At 40.6% G+C, this 26,928-nt stretch overlaps 3 protein-coding genes across 8 annotated transcripts in view; 1 reads left to right on the top strand and 2 right to left on the bottom strand.

Annotated features, from left to right (window-relative positions):
• Nucleotides 1–5,804, bottom strand: part of CENPC (centromere protein C) — a 34,460-nt gene extending 28,656 nt beyond the window's left edge. The window contains exons 1-6 of one of the 4 annotated variants that reach the window (XM_068941130.1): nt 5,479–5,804; nt 3,911–3,957; nt 2,182–2,243; nt 1,726–1,823; nt 670–760; nt 290–569 (exon numbers count right to left, since the gene is read on the bottom strand). In XM_068941130.1, coding sequence (XP_068797231.1) covers nt 290–569; nt 670–760; nt 1,726–1,823; nt 2,182–2,243; nt 3,911–3,957; nt 5,479–5,493 — 593 coding nt within the window. In that variant the 5' untranslated portion in view covers nt 5,494–5,804. The remainder of the gene's footprint in view (nt 1–289; nt 570–669; nt 761–1,725; nt 1,824–2,181; nt 2,244–3,910; nt 3,958–5,478) is intronic. The other 3 variants (XM_068941134.1, XM_068941132.1, XM_068941131.1) reach the window with 3 other exon arrangements.
• A 1,590-nt stretch (nt 5,805–7,394) lies between these two features.
• STAP1 (signal transducing adaptor family member 1) lies at nt 7,395–23,448 on the top strand. Of its 2 annotated transcripts, XM_068941127.1 has the most exons (10): nt 7,395–7,704; nt 10,769–10,840; nt 12,520–12,633; nt 13,319–13,375; nt 14,643–14,815; nt 15,433–15,561; nt 16,275–16,344; nt 17,227–17,347; nt 19,152–19,307; nt 20,318–23,448. In XM_068941127.1, the coding sequence occupies exons 1-10, from the start codon at nt 7,513–7,515 to the stop codon at nt 20,380–20,382; spliced, it is 1,149 nt and encodes a 382-aa protein (XP_068797228.1). In that variant the 5' UTR covers nt 7,395–7,512; the 3' UTR covers nt 20,383–23,448. The 2 variants fall into 2 exon arrangements, with proteins under 2 accessions (XP_068797228.1, XP_068797230.1); XM_068941129.1 differs by lacking the exon at nt 10,769–10,840.
• A 1,274-nt stretch (nt 23,449–24,722) lies between these two features.
• UBA6 (ubiquitin like modifier activating enzyme 6) overlaps nt 24,723–26,928 on the bottom strand; it is a 39,174-nt gene continuing 36,968 nt past the window's right edge. For both annotated transcript variants that reach the window (XM_068941126.1, XM_009687220.2), the window contains one exon: nt 24,723–24,946. In XM_068941126.1, the coding sequence (XP_068797227.1) occupies nt 24,811–24,946 (136 nt within the window). In that variant the 3' untranslated portion in view covers nt 24,723–24,810. The remainder of the gene's footprint in view (nt 24,947–26,928) is intronic.

The raw sequence follows: 26,928 nt of genomic DNA on the forward strand, positions 1-26,928 counted from the left end.
GAATATCTGAGAAGCTGACAGTTTGGGGCATTTTTCTGGATAAAAGGAGTTCAAATCCATTCTGGCAGGTATTCTGCACCTGGATACTGCACTTCTGGGGGTTAACTCTAATCACCAGAATACTGAATAAAAACTCACCTCTACACCCTGCAACAGCCTTCTAAACAAATGTGAAAATTCTCTCCCTGGCTGGATTTTTTTTTTTTAAATTCACAAACCAAACTCATAAATGAGTAAAATCACTGTGTTAATTTACCCTAAAATGAAAAAAAAAATTAGCTCTACTTACACAGGGACAGGAGAACTTATTGCTTCCTCCACAAGAAGAGGTGATCCCACAGCCTCGTGATCATCCTCAAAGACTGAGGAGTTGGCAGGACTTTTGCATAGCACTTCGACATCTTTTAATATATTATCTGTTTTGCAAGAAGATCCATCAAGATCATTGGTGTCTGCAGTGACATTTTTATTTGAGCTTTCACCTTTAGACACAGGAACCTCTGTTTTGTTAGCATCAGATACGTAATCATGTATCGCAGGCTTCACGTGTGATTCAGGTGACCATCCTGCTATATATATTAAATAGCTTTAGTTCTTTCCCTCAAAGCTGTATAAAAATCCCAAGAAATAGCTACCCTAAAACCTAAATTCAATAATGATAGTACCAACCTTTGCTGATGACTGTTTTCAGTGGTGATGCAGATACGGAGTCTGCGGAACTACAGGTGTTTTTCACAGAGTTAGTTAAACCTGCATTTGGCTGCCATATTTGATGGAAAATAAAGAAACAAACGAAAATGTTTGATACAGCAATAGTAGAAGTATTTGGATAAGAATATATCCCTTTTCTATCATTTGGGACTTTCAAGAAAGTAACAGTAAATTTCAAACAACAGGTAAAACAGTATATATCCTAAAAATCAATTTGCAGCTTTGTACAGGCCTCCTGCTAGTCCAGAGGCAAGCTATTTATTCTCTTCAGTAAAATGAATTAATTTAAATAATCTAATTCACCTTTATTAAACCAAGCTGAGGTTTTGCAATAATTACTTTCAGGAAAATACAGTATTGTATCATCAGACTAAAATACACAGATTCCACTACAAAAGCAATCTGTTTTAACCACTATTAACAGAATATTCTGGTTTTTTTTTTAAAATCACTATAATCAAAATATTAAAAACAGGTAGACGAGGCTGCAGGCACAAATTACATTACTTGTAACACTCGCTCAGACAAGACTCTAATAAGTCCTTTGACTTGTTTCCTTTGTTCCTCAACAAAGTTACAGATATACAAAGTTATTTTACAGATAGACAACCAATTATCAGGAGCTGACAAGCATCATCTATACAAAAATCATCTTTCAATTTTACTGTCCATCTGATTGCTAAAAGCTACATCCATTCATCTGGAAAAATGAACAAGGCCAAGTTCAATGGATTTCAAGACAGCCATACCCACCACCTGCTATAAAGCAGTGTGCTTGAACCTGAAAAAGTTACTATCCCAGAAGCTTTGTTAAAGAATATTTCCCTTTTACTACAGCACAACAACCTAGGAAATAACTTGATCAACAATTATACCAGAAGGTTAAACTATAGCCAATATACTAATATTTAGGACATATGGAGCTTATTCAGTCAATGCTCAATCCTATAGAAATAAATACACACCAAAGTAAAACTGAACCCAACGGTAGCCTGTGACACTAACGTAACTTACCTTTTCACTTTGTATTGAAGTCCCCTTTTTGTTTCTAACAACAGGAGTTGAGCAACGTGTTGTACTCGGAGAATTTATTGTAACATCACTACCATAACCTATAAAGAAAAAACCGTAAGTACAGGATACTTTGAATTGTACAGGCTTTGAGTTCATTTCAAAAAAATCACTACGACTTTTTAAGTTCTAATAAATCCAAATAAGAAAGAAAGCAGCCATTCAGGAAAAATATTACCACCTAAGACGGCTAAAACACAGTTTTAAAGGGTTGGGAGGGGGGTGCTTTCAAAGACTGTGATGCTTTTGATGTGATGAAAAAACTGAACCATTTACCTTTTTATTTTTATATATTTTATTTCTATTTATTTACTACTGCATTTGATACAGGAAAGAAATTGTTTTTTTTATTTTTAAATTTAATTAGTAAATTAAGCATAATCTCAAATAAAAACTTACTTTCGAAGCAGTCTTGTATGATTTTCAGTACGTTCTGGCCTGGTTGTATATCAATCTGTTTCCTAGAAAGAAAAGAACAAAATTATTTTCAATAAACAATACTAAACATTCCTAACTAACTTGGAACTACATAACAGCACCTACAGCAAACATTACAGTTGTTCCTACTTAATATTTTACACTATTGTTTTCACCGATCCCAAATCTAATAGCTTTCACCTAACGTTTCCACAGAGAGATGCATGCATAGAAACTTGTCTAAGTAAGCACTGCAGGAGAAAAAGGCCCTCTGTTACTGAATATGATGGGAATGAAGAAATACCTCTGTGAAACAGAAAACATACAACAGTTGGAATAGCCCTCAGGTAACACAACTTTGGGCTGAACAGACTTTCTGGCTTTAAAAAAAAAAAAACAAAACTCATGTAATACTGTCTGCACAATGATCCAACCTCAGCACACATGGAAAGGAAATTTGTAGGCAGCACATCTGTCTCCTCACACAAAGAGCCACCCTTGTCTTCTCTTACTACCACTCAATCAGTTACTCCAAGCTTCTACCATAGCTTCAACAGCAAGAGTTGGCTTGAAGTTTCAAATCTGTAAGCAAGTATCAAACCAGCTCAAATGGTTAGGTTGCTATTTCTTATCTCCTCTAAGGGAACTGAAAATGGCAGAAGAGATCCACTAGCTAAAACACTTTGATGAAAATAACAACAAAAAAGCTACAGAACACTTCTTCCACGTGATTATTATATGTCTTCTAAAACAGATAATTTTGTAGATTTTTTTCTTAGCAAACTCATGAAACGCATGTCTAGAAACGGATGCCAGTAACACAAAGCTCACTAACTTCTGAAATTCCTTTAGGAAAGACTACAGCACAACAAATACTCAAGCTACTCTTCAGTACTCAACATACTCAACATACAATACTCAAGCTAATTTACCAGAAAGGGCCAAACAACACAAGTTCGAACTCTGCAGGTGCTTCATTTCTCTACAACCTCAGAGGAAAAACGTTTGCAAGGACTACTGTTTCAGTACTCAACTAGCCTAGCTAGAGGTAGCCTCAGTATCTCTGCACCATAGTCTGCCACTTTAATAGAGGAATGCAAAGGAAAAGCAGTCAATGAAAAAGGAAAGAGCCTGGGAAGGATAGAAAGTAAAAAATATATATATACACACACATACATAAGTACATTGAATTTATATTAAATATATACACATACACACATCTATGTATTTTTTTAATGTAAATTACTTAAATTGTGTAAATAAAGGACTCTATCCTGTGGACAACCTATCACTAGATGTCATACTGGCTATTGAGGTGGACAATATTCTCTGTTGCAGAATTGCTGCCATCTGTTCTCCGCTCTTTGCGGCAAATGAAACAGTAGTAACACCTTTGCACCCACGAGGTCTAGGAGGAATGCATGCACTGAGGTAAGAGAGCATCAGAAGCATATTAAACACTAATTTTTCCAACCATTGATCAAAAGGACATACAAAGTGCTAAACTCCAAGCTTCAGTAAGACACTGTATTCTCTCCCTGAGCACAATTTGCTTTGCACTGCTAAGAAATACAAGTTGGGAACCGCTACATAACCAATGTTAAAAGATACGCTCCTGTAATTTTGACATTAAGTTCACAGAAATAAATCAGGGTAACTTTTCCAAACTATACTGTCTAAAACTGGAATTTTAAGTATAAATGTAAATTACCCTCCTCCATGGCAGAATCTTGTTCTGTAGTCTTTTTTGAAAAGGTTCTGTTAAGAAAGAAGAATCAGTTTTTAACAAGCACGTTGCCAACAAATCTTGATGATTCTTGATTCATCATAAACTAGTAGCAGTTACTGCAGCCCTATTATTCTGAGAACCCTGCAGTTCTGACAGATGTGCTCAGCACCCCTTTAACAACTGCCAGGGATTCAACTTTCCTTAAGAAGCATCAAGCATGTGTTGCATTGAAATTAATTGCAAGACTTACATGACAAAAATATTACAGAATCTAAGGGATTAGTTAAATTTTCTATTGCCATTATAGAAATACTCATCTTAACAACAAAAAGGAATCAACGACCACAAAGCACGCTAGGTCGTAACCTTACAGCCCATCTAACTGATCTGTGGAAACTGCTCACATAGAGATTCTTACCCTGTATTTTTCACAGGCAAGACCACGACAGGCAGTTACAGCATAATAGCCATTCCATGATAAAATTACCACCTTGCTGAACTCAACTTTAATTGACAGTTATGACTTCTTCCAATCTGCTGCTGGAATAAGTGCATGTGCAGTATGAAGATCATTCAGTCCTAATGCAATAGAATTCAGCATGCTCTTCCTAATAATTTTGCCATACTGAAACCATTTCATACTTTTCCGAATAGAAAGTGATGGCTTCACCTAGGATTTCTTTCACATATTTCTGCAGATACTACCTCTGCTAATAAAAATGACCAAAAATCTCATTTTATTCCAAAAAAAGAATTTCATTCCACTGCAGATTTTCAACCTTAAAACGGTAGGATTAAATCCCATATCACTCAGTGAATTGAATGGCTTATAACACAAAATGTCATCACTTCACAACAAGTACGGAAACTGTACTCTACAGTGAGCCAGTCGCTTAGGCTTGAAGCTCTTCAAGCAAGCAACCTTTCACGTAAAAAATGAAACATTCCTGTGTCGGAGCTAAAAGGGCTTTTAAGTTTATTGGTGATTATGTTAATACTCCACTGCACATAAAGAGCCTTTAAAATTTTACCCACCGCATATATATATCTGATGGTGGTCTGCAGGAGGAAGATGGGTACCTCTCTAATATAGCTAGGCAAGAATTATTGATTCTTTGCATGCTACCCCCTAAAAGGAAGGTTTTCAGAAACAAGCAGTAGGAGCAGTTACAGGCAGCCTAAAGAAAACAGGGCTCTCAGAAGACAAGCTCTCAGCACAGAACTGCTTGTGCCAGCACCTGGGGCCGAGCCAGTTGGTGCGGTGCCCGTCAGGGAGGGCAGAGCACTAACACCGGCCGCGGTCTCCCCAGGAGCGAGGCCCAAAGCAGCCCCAGGGACCCAAGGGTTGAGCCGAGACTGCACGGCCGGAAAGCACCGCAGAGGGCTCGGGCAGGCCTCGGGCCGGCCCAGGAAGCCCGCGCCGGGAGCCGCCCGGCTGTCAGGAGTGCAGTGAGGAGAGAGGGGCAGGGGAAGGGGAGGGTAACAGCCGCTCGCGGGGCTCGCGCCGCACAACCGCCCCTTCCCGCGCCCCCGGGCTCGCGCTCTCTCACCAAGGCCTCCGCCATCCCGGGCCGCCGCTGCCACGACAAAGACGAGGACTCCCGGCCCTACGGCGCGGGGGTCGGCCAAGCCGTCACCCCGCGCCCGCCTCTCTCTCCCCCTCCCTCCCCTCCGGCCGTTCGCCCACCCGCTCGCCTCACGACTTTCGCCTCACGACCCGTTCGCCCCTCACGACTTTCAAACCTCGGGGGCTTTCCCACTGCGCGCCCGCGCGCGCGCGCGCAGAGCAGCGGCAGCGCCCCCTTCCCCCCGCCCCATTGGTCAGCGGGGGGCCGCGCGCCGGAGAGGGCGGTATCTTTGCGCGCGCGCCATACCCGCCTCCTCCAGCCGTTGCCGCGCGTGCGCAGAAGGTTGCGCCGCAGGCTTCCCCCCGCCTCAGGGGTAATGGGGTCTTTCTCTCGCGCGGCCGTTGCCTTTATTCCCCTCTTTCCCCCTTGAGCCATTACTAATTGCGCTGTCTTTAAAGCGCAGAATGTAGCAAGGTTACTCGGAGGATCTGCTCAATCTGTCATGATACTCATTCTCGAATATTCATCCCCATCCCTCCCTAGGCAAGGTCTCCTGGCGGGTCACTGCATTATTTTTTTCCTTCCTGTATAAATTTCAGCAAAGTTCAAATACTCAGGTTTCTAATAAACGCTGCAAAACACCTACAATCACCACGAGATTTTGACTTTTTTTTAAGCGTTATTGAACTCAGCCGGGAGCTACTGCTGAAAGAACCGTTTGAGGAGATACGCTGCTACAAAAGCCAGCCCAAAACATATCTTAAAAAGACACATTTTTAGAGCGCACCGCACAGGACCGAGTTCATCAGCTCCAGCCTGCATAGTCATTTTCTGTCTTGCCATGCAACAGTGCAGGTACCTGTCTTCATAAGCTCTTCTGCAACATTCAATGGTGAAGTCAGAGTCTGCCATTTAAATTAAATTAAAAAAGAACGCACATCAACTTCTGCAATCTGAAATGTAAACAAAAGCTGAGACTATGGATCTGTCCACAGCAGTATTTAGAGATGACATGGAGATGACATGGAGAATTCACTTTCGCCTATACAATTGTACCTCTCTTTTCTGCTAGGGCTGGCTAGCAGCTATATGATCCATCACAGATCGCCTTACAGGTCAATTATGTACTCATCTTACAGGTGCATGCTGCTGAAAAACAAAAAAAAGAGCAGGAAGATGTTCAACAACAAATGATCCACAGAAATTTTTCACATTCACTTTATCTCTCACACCAAAAAGCACCAAAATACCAAGTCCTGTCATTGCTATTCTTTCTGAACGCTTTAGGAAACGCCAGAAATGAAGCAAAACATAACGGTTCTGTGAAGTCAATGGAAATTTCACCCCTCATTTCAGAAGGACCAACATTTCACTCTTGAACTACAATTTCCCTTCACAATTTTTTATTTGGCTTTGGTATATTAGCTCTTTCTATCCTGCATGCACACTAGAAATTTGGCTGTCAGTAATAAACAGTGGTAGGTAGGCTTATTTCTGATATTACTGTTGGGGTTCTGTAATCCTACTAGATGTCCCATTTCCTAAAGAAATTTCAATTAAAACAGTCATAATCTGGTAGTCGTAATGTTAAAACACATATTCACACAGAAAACTTTCAATAGTACTGTGGAAGCAGCTAAGAGTACAAACAGTCTCCCTAGCTGGTAGATAGCCCATGTAACCCTTGTTGGACCCAAGTCCAATACTTTTAAGTTATAGTAAGGAGGCTTTTCTGCCATTATCTCTGAGTGAAACCAGCTGTAGTAGTGATGCAGTTTTGTACCAGAAGGTTCATCATTTGGCTCTTCCTCTTTGAGCAAACCAAGGAACGAGCTCATAGATGTTTTGCTAGAAAAGATCCTTTGAATCCATTCAGCCTGGTTCCTCCTGTGATTATATGTTGAGTAAAGAGTCTGTGGCATGTACTGACCTAAAAGTAAGTACAGAGACTTCCTCTTTAAACTGTTGGGTTTTTTCCCCTCTCACCGAGGTGAGTTTCTTCTCCAGCTGAGGCTGATGCAAGGCAGGCAAGAGCAGGAAAGAGGGAAAAAAACATCTGATATCCAGAGGTCCCTGGGAAGCATTATGGAAGAGCCTGAGAAAATTCCTAAACCGGCTCCCCGGAGAATCTTCCACGAGAGACAGAGGGTCACCGGTCTGCCTTTGTACTTTGAAAGTTATCTGTCAATCCGGCATTCAAGATGCCAGGTAAGGTGCCCAGTCCCAGTAAGTAGATATGTTTAAACACTTTTGCAAAAATCTGCCAGTGTGAGCTGCAGACTTGGGGGGAGAAACACTTCTCAGTGCTGCCCAATGCATGTAGTTGCACCGAAATAAAGCTATTTTGCTTAATTTGCACTTTCCATTATTTCTGCTCATGCCTCTTGAAAAAGAAGTAAACCAAAGTATGTAATGTAACCGTCAATATCTCCAGGGTTCCATTATAGTTTACTGTTACCTACTGAAAAGCAGACTAAAAGTGACTGGTTTCATAGTTAACACCATGGTGAAAGTCAATGCAATATTTTTAATAACAAGAGCAAAGTTTGACATTGTAACGTTGTTCTGATGCATCCCATATTTACTGGACAATAGTATCCATCCTGAGATCTCCAGCGACACACCACTTGAAGCGTACATGAGGCATTCTATACCTATTTTTGTTGTTGTTGTTAAAGGCTGATCATTCAATATGTGTGGACTAACTGAGAAAAATAGTACCTTGATTTTTTTGACACACAATAACCATTTAAGACCCAAGTTTGTAAGTGCCTTCATACTGTTCTGTGTGCTATCGTAGCATATATTTTCAGAGCATGTCCTTAATCAAGCTGATTGCCTTTATTAGCACTTGACAACGGTGATCCTTTGTACTTAGGGTTACAAAATAGTCTTTGCCTTAACCCTACCTACACTCTCATCTCTGTAGATACAGAAGCACAGACAGAGTAGAGAAAATATGAGTTACAGAGGCTAAAGATGGATATAGTCAAAAGACGAAAATAGCACAGTGGTTCACAAGAACAAACAGGTACCACAGAAAACAGGAACTCCAAGAAGCAAAAAGCAGACTATTAGCCTTGCTGTTAAATTGTTTGCAGCTCTCAAAATTCTTCTAAGCATTGCTTTGCTGTGTCTAGCATGAGAATACCTGTATGTTTAATAAAGCTCTCTCACACATTCCTTTATTTATATACTTCTACATTAAAACTTTTTTCCTGAAGAATCCTCCTTCGGAAATGTAATCATCACCATAATACAATAATAAACAATAGCAGGCCAGAGCAATAACACACAGCCAGTCTAAAAAGGCTTATGTGATGCTGAAGAGGTATACTAACCACCTGAACTACAGACCAGACACCAGGAAAAAAGAACTCATTAATACATATTTCTTAACTGGATCTGACTCCTAAAAAGTACCATGTTACTATGAGCCACTTCAAATCATATGGCACCTTTCTGAAAAAAGAAAGGACTCTCTGTGTGCATTACTTTTACAAATACTACTCTATTTTAAGTATCTAAAGATGTCTTTAAGCAGTGGCCAGCTTCAGTTTCACGTAGTGCTGCGTTACAAGTACTACTTCCTCCTGTGCTAATAGTTCTGCCACCTCCTCCTCGTGACGCAGGTAGACTGCATACAGGGCCTAAGGAACACTTATGGCTGTGAAACACCAACAAATATTCCTGGGCTAATACTACTGCATTTCCATAGAGCACAATGCCCAATTTATAAGGTGTGATTCAAAAATTTCCCACGACATCCAGCACCCTGCCTCTCTCAGCCAAGCACTACGCCACAGCAAGCCTTCACAGGCTTCATTAACTTGCTAGGGACAGATGTTTTAAGGAGGACATTTATGTTCATAGCACACTGCAGCGCTCAGAGCTTGGGGTCCAGGGGCTGAATGCTATAGAGGACATTACACAAGTGATTTCACAGAAGCCACCAGAAAAACTAGTTAGGAGTTAGCAGTGCAGGGAGCAAGGACCACCTGCAAGATACTTTAGGAAAAATATTTTGTTCAGTCTAATTCATATAACCTTGGAGACTTGAAGACTTATTTCTTTTCTCCATTTCTGTGAAAACCTCCAACTTCGTGTCAAAAAAAAAAAAAAAACCCAAACAAACCCCAAAACAAAATAGGTAAGTAAAACGAAGACTAAAACAGAACATGTATTTTACAGGTTTGCATTCCCGATTCACAGTCCTGTAACAAATACACTTCTCAGGGGCACAAGAACAACAGAAAAACCTTTCCCGTCATTCAGGGCAAGATAGTATTAAGGAACATTTGTAACAGTCAGACAGTCGTATTTACCATGACATTTGGTTGATTACGTGCGGTTGATTTACAAACACTATCACATGTAATTTACAGACAAAGTACATGAAATATATCACTTCAAGTACAAGAAGTCCAAACAATAGGTTAGACTACTGTCAAGTTCCGTGAGAAAGGCATTAACGTGGTCTTATCCCTAAAGCACATAAACTAGCATGATCAAAATTAAATACAAGTAAGCAGTTCAAGGGAACAGTGTTCAGAAGACTGGCATCTTTAAACATGTTCCTGTTGCACGATTTTCCACTTTCTAGAGAATGATGTGCTGAGAACAACGAGGAAAGAGTTTGCTTTTTGTTTACTAGCTATCTTAAGCAGGATCGGGATCTTGCTTTTTCTGCTTTTCAACTTAAAAATTAAGCGAATGTCCAGCTCACTTTTGTATTTGTCCAAAGTATGGAGTGTCATTTTTATGCCTTTTAGGGACAGTGAGAGTTTTAAATGGTACTTAAAATATATTTTTCTTTCATTACTTATTAATTTTAAATTGACAAATGTTAAAAATCTTCACTGTTGGTTAACTGGTAACCAGAGGAGAATGTGTTTTTAAGTGCTACTCAAAAAGAATTTTTATTAGCAGGCACTAAAGCCAAGTAAAGGGGCATAGTTTACCTGCCGTCTAGATCAACGTTATAGTGATCTAGATCAACAAACGACAGAAAAGTTTTCCCATTCCAGGCCAGATTAGGACATTAGAAAGCAAAGCCTTGAGCCTGTATATCTTTGTAGCCATCAACAAATTATTTAATGAGCTTTTTTTTCTTACATTGCTTGCAAAACAAATACATCTTCACTCTTTAATGCTCTTTAAAGCACTGATATAAAAGCAAATGATGGTAAGAGTTTTTATCGGTCCCTTTACTTAAAGCATTTGCTGGGAACTGAGATTATCTTGACGAACTAACACTTCCTCCTTTCAGCAGGAATTTAAAGTGTATTGGACAGAACTCAGAGGAACTATGCTCTTCTTTTATGATGATAAGAAAGCCCCAACAGTGAGTAATATGCTAGCGTTGTGACTATGCATTTGATGAACTGCAACTGTTATTTTCATCAAGTAATCCTTTAGTACTCCAGAGACTTTGGTGCACCCCTTTTCTCTCTCATAGTGAGTGAGAAAACTAGTATTAGTGCCTAACATTGTAACAGATGTGAAAAAAAAAAAAAGTGAAACAATCAGTAGCCTATTAATTTGTCTCATCAAAACAAAGATTCTTTGGAACCTGAGCTATAAATGTATCCACAGTTCTTCACAATGTTACTGAGTGCTTCTCAAAAGAGTATAATGTATCTTCATGTTTAATACGACATTCCTTTATTACAGCTGAGGAAAAAGTGCTTGGTATTATCACAGAGTACTGTGACTGAGGCTTCAGTTAGAGTCACAAAGCAGATATTCAGGTGGGTCTTGCAGGTTTATCATGTCTGTCAGGATGGGAAAGACTCATCCAAAGTTCACATGTAAAGTGATGGGCTTTGAGCTGACCATTGTCACTCAGGAACAAGACATTAGCATTACAATAGACAGTTCTATGAAAAGGTCACTTCAGCACTCAACAGTGGTTTAACCACAAAGCAAATGTTAGGAATTATTGGCAAAGGAACAGAGAATAAGATAGAAAAAAGATCATTAGGCCGCAGTAAAATCCCATGTTCCATGTCCTGTGCAGTTCTGACCCCTTCATCTCAAAAATGGAGACAGTAGACCTGGAAAAGATTCAGAGCAGGGCAACAAGGTGGCAAGGAACAGCTCCTCCAAGAAATGACTGAGCAGGCCGGGACTGAAGTGAGAGGAGCCCTCGGAGTACAGGAGGGAAAAGGGGTATGATGGGAGCGTCCCCTACCATTAACTGTTGGGAAAGGAGGGATAGAGATCTTCACTGCCTCTTCCCAGTGCAAGAACTAGGGTCCATCAAATAACGCAACAATCTGAAGGAGGCAGTTCTTCACACAGGCCTAGGGAACTCCTTCCTAAAGGACAGAGGTGCCAGCAGTTCACATGGATCCTAGCGGAGGTTGAACAAGTCCTTGGGAGGGTGCTCCCACAAACACGCCACAGCCCCTTGAGGAAAACCCCTGAGATGCAAGTAGCAGGGGACTGGAAGAGTACCAGGGAGCAGGTGTTACGTGCCTGTTTTGTTCCTATTCTTCTCAAGTGACCACCCCTGATCACAGTTACAGACAAAGCGCTAAGTGACACGGACCTCTGATCTGAACCAATACAACCGTTATGTTCTCTCTTGCCCCGTACAGGCTCATAGGTGCTCATGCTCTTCTATTGGAAGCAGGGAGTCACTGGGGCTCATTGGATGGCCATTGAAATGAGTCCAGCTTCTAGGCCATAAGAAGCATGTCCCTTGCATCAGTTTTGCTGAGAGGCACCAAAGAGAGCGTGGCCTTATTTTGTGCACGAGGTAAAAGCCTCCTGCTGGCAGGAGGGTATGTGTTCAAAGTGGAGATGGGTGGCCAGTGTACCCAGAGGGTACGTTGTTGCTGAAAAGAGCTTTTGTAAGCGGAAATAAGGAGCTGAGCTTTGGCATCAGTGAAACTTAACCCAAACTTCAGAAAAGAACAACATCTCAATGTGTTTTCTGCTAAACAAATTTCTTTGGAGAACAGCTAGATTTTTGGTGAATATTACGGCTTGTGCTATTTCTCTTTTTTTCCTCCTTAGTACTCACAGAAATTAGATATATCGACTTTGATCTCAGTAACTAATATTTATCTGGATGAAAATGGCTTTGCACAGTTCATCCTGAGGCTGCCGACTGTGGAACTAGAACTGAAGGTAAAAAAAAAGAAAGCTATGATTGTAAACCACTCATTTTACCATCTCTCTCATAGATATTCAGAGCCCTGCTTCTGCGGAGGGGTACTAGCTGCCTTTGTGGCCTTTAAGTCTGCAGCCAGCACACTTAAAGCAGACTGCTGCTTTAAGTTTGCACCCAAAGGCAGTCAAAGAGAGAGGCAGAGCAGAGGGAACTAACATCAGGGAAATTCCCCCCGTAGGCGTTAGAAATTTCTCTCAGGATTATTTGGGAATATAAAACGAGCAAAAAATTAAGCAAGAAAATATATGAGAGAAACGAGGAAGTTCCATGCTGGCATGCCTATAACCCAGGTCACCTGTAAAACAAAGAGCACTAAAATACCTAACCATACCCCCATTCAGAAGCAATAGAGGTTGTAGTGCTCAGGGCCTACCTAGAAAGTTTTATCCTTGAGCCCCATCTCTCTGCTTAGCTCTTCCTCCTATTTGGATCCATATAACCTACTCCTTTTACTCCAACAGAGTCCCTTCCCCGTAATTGAAAATGGAGTATTGGGGAAGTGCTGGGTTTCAAGGGTATGAAGGAGCTTGGCATGCATTTCCAGGCATGGTAAAAGGGATTAGGGTTATGTGAGTCTCCCAGGCAAAAACATAGTACCATTTTGCTGCAGTCATTTTACACTGTCATTTTCTGCTCTCTCAGGTAGAGGACTGTGAACTTGGGAAAGAATGGAAGGGTTTTATTCTCACTGTAACAAAGGTAGGGAAGAGCTTCACATCTTGCTCTGTGTCAAAAGTGTCTACGAGGGGCTTTTGTCTTCTTGTGTGCCACAAGTTGGCTTCTATAGCCACCAAGCCTTGCTTGCTAAGGTGTTTGCATGCACTGAACTCTTGGGTTGGTTATAACCACACCTAGTTTTTTTCTGAGGAGAACAGCATTCAGGGAGATTTTACCCCAGCTCATCTGCCATATACACTCTGCCATGGTATCTCATTAGACACAGATCCCATTCCACTGTTTGCTGTCCAGGAAGAAAAGACTTTTAGCAAATGTCTATACCCTACAGCTGTGGAAAAAGGAAGCGTGCTGTGAGAGAGAAAACTTTTCTTACTCTCTATCCCGTAAATATAGGAAGGGCCAAACTGCATCCCTGAGAGAACCCATCAGTCCTGTAGTGTATTTTACTGAGGAAAAAACAGTGTTTATTTCCCACAAGTCTTCATGTGGCACTTTTGAAGCAACTAAACTTATCTGCTGTTTCCCTATTATTCCAAACAGCTAGCATTCTCCCTCAAGGCTCCTTTTATTGGTCCAACAGGCAAAACTCACCGCGTTTTGCCAGCTATTAGTGTTTTAAAATGAAAAGAGATAACTTAGGTCCTGCTAGCACTGGCTTTGCCTATTTGTCTCACTCTCTTTAAACAGCTAAACAATTTTTCTCCCCTTTCTTAATGCATGGAGAGTCTAAAGTCTCATTTAGGTGTTAAACAAATACAATCCCTAATAATTACTGTGGAATAACTATTCCCTAATAGTTTCATATAAACTTACTCTTATGCAGCACCTTCCTAGCTAAATGCACTTTGAAAACAGCAAGACTCTCATTGATAACCACCAGCGGGAAACTAAACCAAATTTATTCACAAGTGACTTTACACTGGCCTAGCTGAATCACTTAAAAGCTCAGGTTAGCTGGAATAGATTAAATTATGCGTATGTAGCCTTTTGCAGCATAGCGACCCCAAAACATTACTGTGCATTCTCACTCCTGTCAATGCACATCTCTGCATCTTGGTAAGTCAGGCCACAGATACACTTATCTCACTATTTTGATACAGAGTTGCAGCATCTTACTCAAAGCAGAAGCAACCTTCCAGTCTATCACACCTGCATAAACCAACCACATAAGAAAGACTTCTGCATGGCAGCTGCACTTTATAAATTAGTTGTGATGGCCACAGAAACAATTGCTCACAACGTTTGCCCACTCTTTCATTTCCTTTTCAACTTTGGCATTCATTTTCAGATGTCAGTTCCACCAGAGGAGTCATTATTACCTGGTCAATTTATGAGAATGCATGAAGTGCTAGAGAAAGAAAAGAAGAGGAAGATTATGCTTAATGACTCTTCAAGTGCATCCTTGAATGAAGAAAGCCCTCCCAGCAGTAACTACAGCAGTACATTGACCACTATGCCAGCGTAAGCTCCAACTGAACTATGCCAACCCCAACCTGAGTAGAGAGCCTTCCCTCCTTCTTTCAAAGTATTATTTTCCTACATAGGTTTAACATTTAACTGTTGTACAAGGGTTGCTTGATAGTCAAATGAGCAAAATCTACCTTTAAATCTGTCCTTATGGAGATTTCCTAAGGGGAAGATTATTGCTGCAGCTTTTCTACAATGGCTTTTTGGTTTGAAAAGGTTAAGAGCGTAGCATGTTGCTCTTCTAGAAGCTTTCTGAAAACCACTTGTTGGGTTGCTATATGTGTCCTTCTGAGGAAACCCTGATTCCTATTGAGAAACTCAGCTCAAGTTCTGGTTACTCATCTCACGTTCTTTGCAAGGCTTCAGAAACGATCATATCTGAACCAAGGTACCATTTTCTCTTTGAGGAGGTCAAAGCACCGCTCTCCTGAATCACATTTCTATAATAGCATTGTTTAATAAGAGTCTTTCAGATGTCTTGCCTAGCCTGGACAAGCCTAGCATTGTTAGTATGCAATAGCCTGGTAGACCACATCACTCTTTGTACAGCTCAGAACGTCAGCGCCTTGCTAGCATGTATTTGTGCTGTTTCTCTCCTCCCTTCTGCGTAGGTGTTTCTATGCTGTATCTCGGCAAAAAGCAGTCGAGATGTTAGAAAAGAACCCGTCGTGGGGGAATTTGATCCTGCGGCCTGGCAGCGACAGTAAGAACTATGCAATCACAGTTCGACAAGTGCTACAGTAGGTTGATTCCACAGTATATTATCCCAGTCTTACCTAGCATGCACTGTATTAAAAGCTGAATATCCAGAGATGATACATGAAGCATATGCCCTACCTTCTGGCTCTTTTGAGAAAGGCAATTTGAAGCAGCAGGGATGGTCCTGAGACTCATTTGTTAGTTCTTTCCCCTTGCAAAGCCAGTTACATGAAACAAAGAAGAAAAATAAAGAAAAAAAAAGAAGAAATAAATAGAAAAAAAGAAATAAAGAAATCAAAAGCTGATTTCCTTGGGTGATTGGCCTTTCCCTATCTGCTGTCCAGCCATGAAAGCTTATTGAGTGTAAAAATTCATCACAAAGAACAGGTGTAAGAATAAACAAGCCATATCCCTTAGTAAAATGAACAAACAAAATGAGAGAGAGAAATGTTTTCAAGCAGTAACTTAGTCTAAAACACATCATGTTTCAACTGAATTACCACATTTTAGCTTTTGCAGAGCTTCAAAACAAGAGGCATCTGAGAGCCAGGGAACGACGTTTGCAATTCTCAACATTGCTAAACTAGAGCACGAGCAAGAAAAAACAAACCCGGCCCCACACCTTCGACAGGCCCTGAGGGTGTTACAAAGTACATCCACTGCTCCCTCGAAGGAGTTTTTGATGACAGCAATCATACACCAAAAGATATTTAATTTCTGGCAGCATATCAACTTTCCTTTTATTTCCTTTCAGTGTCCCATTCATAAAGCACTACAGAGTAATGACCAAAGCAGCAAATTATGTCATTGTATTGGAAAGAGAGGTAAGTGAGCAGTTCCCTTCTTGGAATTTCTTAAGTAGGTGTGAGAAATATTATTTTACAGAAAATTAGAAAAACTATAGTAAATTTCAAAGTATACATTGTGATAGTCAAAGTAAAGTACATAAAGAGATTTTGCTTCTTGCTAGTCCGACCAACATGGACATAAAGAAAGAATATCCTTATGAGAAAAGGAGACCTAGAAAAATTTAAAACACACACAAGCACCCAATCTCTTCTATCTCCTTCTCTACCAAAAATAAAATCAAACCACCACCACCCCCAAAACTGCTTGAAAATGGCTTCAGTTCTTTCAACTCTAACTTCAATAATAAGCCTGAAAACTGAGCTCTCATCCTAGACACACGAAGCTCAAAGTACTCTTAATGTAATTTTGAGAAATAAAATTAGCTTGGTTGAAGCACTATGAAGGCTGTAGAGACGTTTTATTCTGATTTAAAACAGTTTTCTTCTACTTTTCCTAAGGCTTGTTGTTTAATTAATGGCCTATTAGTTAGAAAAAGCATATGCTGTCTTCTCTGCTGTTATACCAGCTGCTGGAACAGCACAAGCAGGCTTCACAGTAGTCATTGAAGAACAGCCGGCTGCATACGATTAAACCTCTTGGCTTGTTTACCGATTTGATGGAAGGGAAGGCGTTATGTATTTAAGGGTCAAAATGTTACCACAGGTAGCAAATGTTACCATCCTAGACCTCACTGCATTTAAATGCTGTATATAAATCCAGTATAGGTTGTTTGAGAAACATCGTTAGGAATCCCAGCCTGCCAGCATGTTTTTGAATACGGATTCTTACCATAACCAACATAGTATGTTTTGTTTCGAGTGCGGGGTGTTTGTTTGTTTGTTTGTTTGATAAAACAGGTGACATTGATGAGCCTTCATGACGTCATCAGTTACTTCGTGACCCATACCCAAGGGAACTTGAGACCATTTGTCATGCCTACAAATGACAACATGCTGCAGGGGGCACAGCATTCTGAAGGTGAGTCAGCTGCTGCAGGCACACGTGGGAACCGTCTCACTGAAATGCAGAGACAGAAGCGGCATGCAGAGAGTTTAGTTTAAGCACTAAAGCTAAACACGAAGTGTTTCCCAGGCTAGTCTTGCATGATTTCTAGAACAGCTCTCTTAGTCTTAAACCAAGAGCACAATGTTGCTTCTCCCAGGGATATTTCTGCGATTTGGAGAGGGCATCACACAAGTAGTTCTCAAAAACAGGAAAATACGTATCCAAATAAACCCCATTTCCTACAGAAGACTAATTCCTATAGAAGAGTGAAAGAACCAAGGAAAAAAAAGTGGGGGAGAGAGAAGATACAGTATTTTCTATCGTGTTTTACAGGGGCAGTGTACTGAAGTGAGGAAGACAGCATTTGCAGCTCACAGTGCAATAAACTCCTCATGTGACATCCCCATACCTTGTCTATTCACTTGTAACAGGATCAGCACTGCTGATAATATCTCACAGAGACAGGAGGGATGCCTCACAGTTGCTGGGGCTTTACGCACGGCCAGAGAAACAGAAAACCTCAAGTCTGGATATCTTAAACTAGGGGTTCCCAGTTCTCTGCCAGATCACTTATCTCTTACAGTATCTGAAACATGGCAAGTGGGGCAACTGGGGTACTTCCTGACTTATGAAACTGAGGAAGGGTATAAATCCAAACAAATTGAAAGATCTCCTGCCACAGCTGTACATTCCTACCCCTTTCCTATGCCAGCAGGAGTGTTCATCTCTCCCTGCCAGGACCTAGTTCAGGGAACTGAACCAACATTTAACCCAGCAAAAATAAGTAAGCGTCCCTGTTGGGTAAAATCTCCGAATTGCCTCGCTGTGGGCTAAGGCAGGCCCCCAGTCACTGCAGAGGGAGGGCAGGACTGCACAGCTTGTCACTGGGGAAGGCAGCAAGAATGTGACAGCCCTGCCCCAGATCATACTGTACAGTTGTGGAACCACATCCATCCTCAGGCACAGAATCTGACTTTTCAGGAATGGGGGATCAAGCCATTAAAACAAGTCACTTAAGTGATCAGCAGTAGGATCCAACTTCAGTACTTTTCGCTTCTAAGTTCTACCAAGCAGCTGGACTGAATAAAGTGCTTACAGAATGGGGTACCTACTACTGGGCTACATTCCTTTGTAGTTAATGGAGACTGTTATTTCCAGAGCCTGGCTCTTTTCTATACACCTCCCATAGCACAAGATGAATTGTCCCTTCCTCTTCCCTGACAGCAGTGTGGCAGCAGGCACGTGGTTCAGCTGAAGACAGGTATGCTGTAGGTGCTGAAGTAGCAAGTGGCTCTACTGCATGCAAAGGAAATGTTGGACGTAGATGTACTCTTAGTTGCAGATCAAGAGTGATCATGATGCAATTTTGATTCAGCTGGGAAATACAAATGAGTTAGTAATTGTTTCAAGGATTGTGGAAGTCACTAGAGGCTTGGGAAAGTTGGTTCAGAAGAATATCTATGTTCTTCTAAAGAAGAAATAAAGTGTGACTTTATTAAAGTGTACCCACTGTATTTATAAGAGTACAATACAACATGAGGTGTACATTACAGTTGGCAGTATAAGAAGTATTTGCATTTAGTATTTCATATATATATATATATATAGGGATATATATATATATATAAAATAATAATTTAATCAAACTCCTATTGTCTTATCTCATCAATAAATTCAATGGAACAAAACCTTTACCCCTACCCCATCCCTAGACTCTGCAGGGAATAGTTTTACATGAAGTGAAATATTAAGACTTCATTCTTCTTCCTCCATGCAGGTGTGCCTACCTCAAAGCAGATGCCAGTACAGACTGAAGAGAAGACTACCTGCTGTCCAGGAGAAAGACCACTTCTGGCGTCTTTTCCTAACCAGATAGTACCACTGAGACAGGAGTGTTGTGCCCCTGCATCAAGAGCATCGAGAGCAACAAAGGGTGAGGAAAAAGCAGCTTCTGTTCCCTTTTTTTATACTGAAAGGGATTTTTAGGAGAAGTGAATTTATTACAATTTTTGAAGGTTAAGCACCACATGCACCAAGTCTCTCCACTCATTTTAGGGTCCTGTAAATACCAACATCATAAATAGCATCAGGTCGCGTTTCCAACGGCCTCCTCCATTGCAACCTGAAGGAATGGTGTAAAAATCAGGCTTCGATTTAAGATCAAGCCAATAACATGCTGTGACTCTTCCTACTTTTTCCCCCTCCTTTGCTTTTCCTCTGTACTCCCACATTAAGGTAGTTCTGCACTCTGTTGTCATACTGAGTCCATGTTCTCCTGTAAACAAAGAGACAGGAATTGGAGAAGAGCAAGTTCTCCAGGGCAGGGTGTAACTTTCTGAGCAGGGCCTGACGCTTTGTTGCCTTAGTCCTAATTGGGACCCTTCTGACACTACTTTGCAGTCATATACACTATTCCACAGCTGAATGCAAGCCAATGTTTTAAAAGAAAAAGCCCCAACATATACATAATATTCTAAAGTTTTCTAAACAGCATAAGAAACATTTACAGTCCATGACCTAACGCTCACCCAAATGTGTTCGATAGAAGAGGCAACTGCCAACCTTTGACACTGCTAGTGCAGCACAAGGGCAGGACTCGGCTGCAGCTTATTTCTACCTAGCTACACAGCCTAGCAGCTCTGATACATCAGCAGGAGAACAGGGTTAAAGTGAGTCAACAGGACACAAGGTGAGCCGAGAATAGAAATGAAAACCCAGCAAAACACACATGACAAACAAAAGAAACACATGGGTTCAGTATCCAACTCAGTAGGGCTTTAGTGGGGATGCTAGTGGTGATTTAGTTGGTGCTATTACTTTGCATGCTGCAGTGGAAAAATGGAAAGTACAAGCTCTGGCTAGGAAGTTATAGTGGCCACAACACTTCTTAGAGGGCATCTTCTCATTCTCTGGTTTTGAGATTTTCCCCTCCTTTTTCTCCAGAGTTTCACAGACGAGAGACCAAGAAAAGAACAAGAAAGAGGCAAGAGGGGCTGGAAAAGGCATGAATCAACCAATAATACTGCAAGCAGGAACTCTCAGCAAGCCCTTGAGAAAGGGAAAACTACCGGGGGGGGGGGGAGGAGCAAGGAGGGGGAAAAAGGAAGAAGTACCCAGCCTTATTTTAGCTTTTGAAATCCCTTTGGTCCAATCCAAAAAAAAAACCAAGACCAACATGTCATCCTACTCTGCTGGCCAGCTGCAACTGCATAACGTACCAATGATTTCAGTGGCTTTCCATAAAAGAGCAGCTCTTTTATTTCAAGTTTGCAGCTTCATCTCTTGTTAGCATTTCCATACGGTTACATCCATCTTCTTTAATGAAGAAATAAAGGCTATCACTTTAGATTGTGAATTTTTGTATATTTTTGTTGAGCAACGATTATTTTTTCCTGAAAATATTTAAGAATATTAAGAATATTTAAGAAAAAAATATTTTCATGAAAATATTTAAGACTACTTTGTGAGGATGGTGCTACTCTGCATGTACTAGGTTAGAGTCACAGCTTTTTCTTAGTATGAAACTGAAACTTGCATGTTGCTGTGAGAAGTGGAAGCAATATTTTTTTTGCTGTACCTTGCCTTCACCATGCAAAATGATTCATTTACTAACAGAATAGTTTTACTAGTGTGATCACCAGTGCTGTAATTCTGATACTTATTAAGGCTCAGGGTTAAAGGTATTTCTGCAGAATAGACAGACACCCACACTAGCTGTTTCATCAACCACATAGAAGATACTAAAAGACACTTTTACTAAAATAATCTCTCAGAAGTTAGCTGGTCATAACATACAACCCTTTAGACAAAAGTATAGATTGCTGCGCTATTCTGTGGCAGAGTCTAATTTCTGGCATTACTAAACTGTAGATAATTAACAGAGATAGATCAATCTTCCAGCACACAGAGACAAAATTAAGCCAGTTGCATTTCTGAAATTAGTTTCCTTTTTGCATCAACTGGCCTACAGCTGCACTGTTTCCAAAGATACAAGGAAATATTAAGAACACAAACTTATCTAAAGCCTTGACTTACCTTTGATGCAAGTCAGACATACATATCAAACTCTCTGCCCAGACCAAACCTGCTAAAAGAGCCCCAGCATTCCTTCAGGATATGACATGTCATGATTAGGTGACAGAGAGAGTTTCTGCAAATGCCTAGCTAGTTCTAGAAATTTTCTATGTATTCAATATTCTTGAATAGCACTTTTTTTTTTTTCCCCCCAAATAGATGCACAAACATTCAGAAAAGGGATAAAAAGAAAAACTTGTACTTTCACTCACTGGGTATGTAAAGTCTTAAATCCACCTGAACTACCAGGCTTTATCTGCCAACAAAGTCTTTGTTAATAGCAGCATAATCTTCATGCAGAATCCCTGCTACTCTTAGCATTAGAGATACGGAGACTGACCATAGAAAACAGTTGAACTAGTGGCAAAACAGCTGGTGTTTTAGATGCACGAGCCTTCCTGTAACTATTAATAGCTATGAGAAATTAAGGAAAAGGGAAAGCTAATGTGAGAAGATGCTGAAAGAAAGCAGTGGAGAGAAAGATCGTGAATTGTGGTACAAAACTTGATCTCTGCAAATCAACTGCCCTTGCAAAAAATAACATAAAGGAAAGCTGTTCAAAGTGTTCTAGCAGAAGACCGTTCTTCACTGCTGCAGGGAGATGGCTAGCTCTAGTTGTGGCCCAGGGAATATAGCATCAAACAGTCCTTGACACACAGCTTTCTCTACAAGGCTCAAGAACAGTTACCACATTCTGGGTAGCGCAAGAAGCTTCTGCACTGCTAACACCGGTAGTGACAGCACTGGAGTTCTGACTGATCAGCACCTCCTGCCCAAAGTTCACTTGCCCAGCTTGAGTGAGTCCTTTTGCTGTGATCCTGCTGAACACCTGCTTAGATTTCTAGTGCTGCTGCTTACCAGACTGAGAAACTGGCTATATCAAACAAAGTCCCACTGAATCAGCTCGCTCCACTCTGCACAACCTCTAACATGAGAATGTTCACCCCTTACATCAGCAATTCAGAAAATTCTGAAACATGAAAAACAATTTTAATCAGCTGCTCAACATGTACAGTTCTTCCATATAAAGTCCTCTTTTGGTTACTTGTAAAGTTTTACCTAGGTAAACCTACATTCAGAAAATTTTAAAGGTCTGTTAACGAATATAGAAAGCCATTGTGAATTTTCACATTTTCTACCATCGTTTGTTTAACTGAGCAGAAGCCATCCATAGAACAAACATCCATCCAACAAATGGGCACAATAAGAGCAATATAGAGGTACAGCTATATCTGTTAATTCTGGCCCTGATACCTGCCAAGCTCCATCTGGAATTTTTGGCAAGGTCTCACAAAGCTGTATGTGCTGTCATTAATAACACCATTCCATTAATTAGATCTGAAAACTTACTTTAAACCCTGAGGGCCATCAGATGACGTTCCAGCAAAGTACAGGGGCTCATACTATTTTTATATGCTACTTACTTTAAAAGTATAAGCATGATGTTAACATCACAGTAATGTATCAGAGTGTACTTGCTCAAAGTTTCCTAGCCTCTAATTTTGACAGGTGACAGTGCTTTTGATTTGCCCTAAATACTTATTAAGTGATCGTTATCACCAAGGAGCGATTTCAGTTAGAATTTAGATTTTAATACTGCCACAGGGAAATATTCTTCAGTTACTGCTTCTGCTGGCACCCTCTCTGCACTCTAAAGGTAGTCATCTTTTCCTCCCGTTTCAAAAAGTTTCTCTAAATAAGTTGTTAAAAAAATTAAATAAGTTAAATAGTTTACAAAGCAGTATTATTATTCTATAAAATTATATCTATAAACTATACTGACTGTAAAACTATATACATCTTCCAGAAGATATACTGCACATAAGACTAAGTCCCAAATATTGGAATAATTGTGTTGATAGCAGCTTTTCAGTTCCATACATCTTAGTGTCCAAGTGCCCAGCCTAATAGCTTTTGTTCCTGGCTACAACGAACTGAAAAGGAAAAAAGGAAGGGAGGGTGGAAATACTGATCAATAATGTTAGTTAAATGTAAAGATATCCCTAAACCTCAATAAATTATAATCAAGGATAAATAATTCTAAGTAGTCAATAGCTTTTGCAACAGCTGCATGAAAATACTGTGCATTCACTATTTCCAAAGCTTAAGTAAGTTAAAAGCTTTTCCAGTTCAGTAGGTTTTTATTCCAACCTCATTTCACTCTATCATCATCAGGAAAAAAAAAAGAAAAGAACTATCAGCTCAACTATCCAGTGTTTAACTGATAGCGAAAAAAATCAGATGTTGTCACAGATGCTTCTGTGCACCTCTTCCTCACCACAGCAGCAAAGCTGGTCCTTAATTATTTCCAATTAAATAGATTCTTCAAACTTAGATATCCAAGCAACTGATTGAAGATGACAAAAAGTGTTCAGTGTAACTCAGACTTGCACTGTGGACAGGCGTACAGCAGAAGCATTCATTATAAGGAAGCAGTACCAAATGGAGCAGCTGAGGAAAGTGACAAACCTGCAGGGCCATTTGCCCTTCCTCCTTTCAAAGTCATCTCTCACTACAGTGCTTTTCATTTGGTGAGGGCAGAAAGGCTTGACCACACCAAACGTTTTCTCTTTCTTGGGAGACAAAAGTTTTATCGTGAAAGTATTGGCTCAGCTCTCCACTAAGGGTCCACTTTCCCCTATTGCAGTATTCTCCAAAAAAGTCTTAAGTGTCGATAACGAACAACTCCAGCTCTCTTGGCCTCAGGGGAGCTATGAGAATTTACACCTGCTGGAGACTTGCCTCTGTATGTTTCCATGTTAAGACTGACATAAAATAGCTGCTCTAAGATACAGCATTACTAAGAGTGCAGAAGAAAGCGCCGACATAACGAAGCAGTTCATCTGCTTTTATGTGGGATTTTAGACATATGGATGGATTATCCCTCATGTGTAGATGGCAAGGCTGCAATTCTAGTTTTAGAAAGAAATAACATAGGAAATGAATTTGAGATGTTCTCAGAACACCAGGAATATCATAAAACAGCAGTTTCCCCAATTTTTGCACTCTTCTCTAAGCAACACTTAACTTGCACACAGGGATAACTTGTTAGGTTCACTGTTGTTCTTACTTTCTTCAGCTCCCCACAAATTAACATAAATCTTGTCTTTATCATAAGGACTGTACTGGATGTTCCATTTCACGGAGTGACCAATCCTCCTTTTGGAGAAAACAGGTCTGAAGAAAACAGGAGCAGATGAAACATAAATCCAGTTTGTCTTCAGTGTAAGCCACTGATTTTCACCGTTTGTTTTAATTAAGGCTTCACCAAAAAGAAACATATAGTACCATCTTTAATAGCTGAAAATTAGCACACTCCCTTCAAAACAAATGGTCCTGGAGTGACTTTTGCATCTCTACCATCAATTGTCTTCCTGAACAAAGTAGTATCTCACTGGTGGCCCTGGCAAGTCTTCATCTCCATCAGTCTCTGGAGCAAATGATACTGTCAAATCCACATACTTTTTGTCAGCTGATGGTTTCACAAGCTTTTGCATCCTATAAGGAAACGAAGAACAATTTGTTAAGATACCAGAAGGAGGAATGGTGGTGGAAATTCAGTGCCAGACAGAGATGAATTTCATTCCTAGCAATGAAGTCCGACATTCTAGAAACCAGATCAGAAGAGGAGAATGAACCTTCTGTCAATATAAACACACAGGTTGCTACTGCACCAGAGGTGCAGCAAGTGGACATCTGCTTTTCTTTCCAGATTTCTCAGCCTGTTACTGAGCTATTACATTGCTGATTAAGAAGTGCTCAATACAAAATAGAAGATAAAATGGCCACGTCAGGATGAGATTCCTCACCTGCATGATTTTTCTTTGGCTTCCTAATAAGGAACAAAGCAAAATCAGCTCCTGCCACAGGAGGTCAGCAGGTATGACCAAATTCCAGGTTTACTAACAGCTGTTTTTAATACCTCTTCTCCACAGAGTACGATTAGGAAAATCTACTCCAATGCAGATATTAGATACAAAGTTCTCATGGAGAGTAACTCTACTGAAGTTAAGACTTTCCACATCCTTGAATTTTGACAGTGAACAACAGTGGGGGCCGGGGGGAACAGCCAAGATCTGGCACTTCTTCCTTGGTGACCACAACATGAGCTTAAACAAGGTAAGCATCACGTACTAGCGCTGCTTCCCTCCTTCACTCTACATCTTCCCATTACTGCAGCACAAGCCTCGAAAGCTACAGCTATTGCTTTGAGGTTGCACAATAGAATACTGAAGTGGAAGGCCAATCAACATCACTTTCATTATAGCTTGGGACTCTCAAAACTATTTTCCTGCTAATTTGATCTCGCAGCACCAGCTCATGAGGCTAGTTCAAATGCTAGGAGACTTAGGGAACACAGTCATTCAATTCTAATCCTTACGAGACCCCTTAGGGAAGGATTTCCCTTCTAGGCGTGCCTTAGTGCCCAAGCTGCTTTCCCAGAAGTCTCTCGCTCCCTTGCGAACACAAAGCACCGTCCTCTTCACAGAGGAGATATTGAGGTCACATCCACGTTGCTCACGGCTTCCTCGTGCAACAAAACACGGCAGAACACTATGCATCTAAAAATTGCTCTTTAGAGTCTGCTACCAGCCAGTCCTGAAACTCCAAAAGGAAGACTGAGTCCTGCAACATTTCTTGTCATGCTACAGCAAAAGTAAAGATTTTAAACACCTTAATAAACAATAAATAAATAAAATTCCCACACCGCACAAGCGAAACTAGAATTTGCTGTGTAAATATTCCTATAATGATTTCAGTACTACTTGTATCAGGACGCCCAAGTTGCTGCAGCTACATACAAAGTTTGTTGTGAACTGAGTTTCAGGATAATAGAAAATCCTGATAGTCACAAGAAGGCAGCTTCACAGCATGCCTTCAACCTTATTACAGACAGCACTCACTCAAAATCATTTATACAGCTGTAGGAGAAGGGATATAAACAACTTACCCTGAGGTAGGCTATACATTTACATCTTAGTAATACTATCAGGCGCTCTATGGGAAGCGTCAACCTAAAGGCTCTTCTCTCACCAAAGCAGATTGCCCATAAGGCACACTACTTTCCCCGATACCTTCGCTCTAGCAAAGCCTTCCTGGGAGTAATGACCAACATACACTTCACAGAAGCTGTCATGAACAGAATTTGACCTGAAGAAGTTCAGTCATCATATAAGGTAAAACTAAAACCAGGTCAGATGCAACTGTTAATTTGCAAAGGCCTACCAATTAGAAAAAGCTTCCTTGCCCTCACACCCTACCAAGCCTACAGTTTGTTATACCCCAGTCTCCTATCAGCGAGCAGTACTGGAAAGCCTTGCAGGCTTCTTTATTTTTGGAAGGGCTCAAGTGAGCTAAAAATCTCAAGGAATTACTATGTACTGGACAAACTACTGCAAATCTCAGTCTACAGCCAGATACATTAACTTATTCCTGAGTAAGTGTTCTCAGGCTTTCAGAGTCAAGCCACTAAATATCAC

This window comes from Struthio camelus, chromosome 4, assembly GCF_040807025.1.
Source record: "Struthio camelus isolate bStrCam1 chromosome 4, bStrCam1.hap1, whole genome shotgun sequence".
NCBI lineage: Eukaryota > Metazoa > Chordata > Aves > Struthioniformes > Struthionidae > Struthio > Struthio camelus.

Excerpts from the sequence above, each read along its gene's own strand:
- STAP1 (XM_068941127.1), top strand. The coding sequence starts at position 7,513 with ATGCAAGGCAGGCAAGAGCAGGAAAGAGGGAAAAAAACATCTGATATC. Across the intron at positions 12,634-13,318 it reads CTGTGGAACTAGAACTGAAG|GTAGAGGACTGTGAACTTGG; the intron begins GTAAAAAAAAAG and ends CTGCTCTCTCAG. Across the intron at positions 14,816-15,432 it reads ACATTGACCACTATGCCAGC|GTGTTTCTATGCTGTATCTC; the intron begins GTAAGCTCCAAC and ends CCTTCTGCGTAG.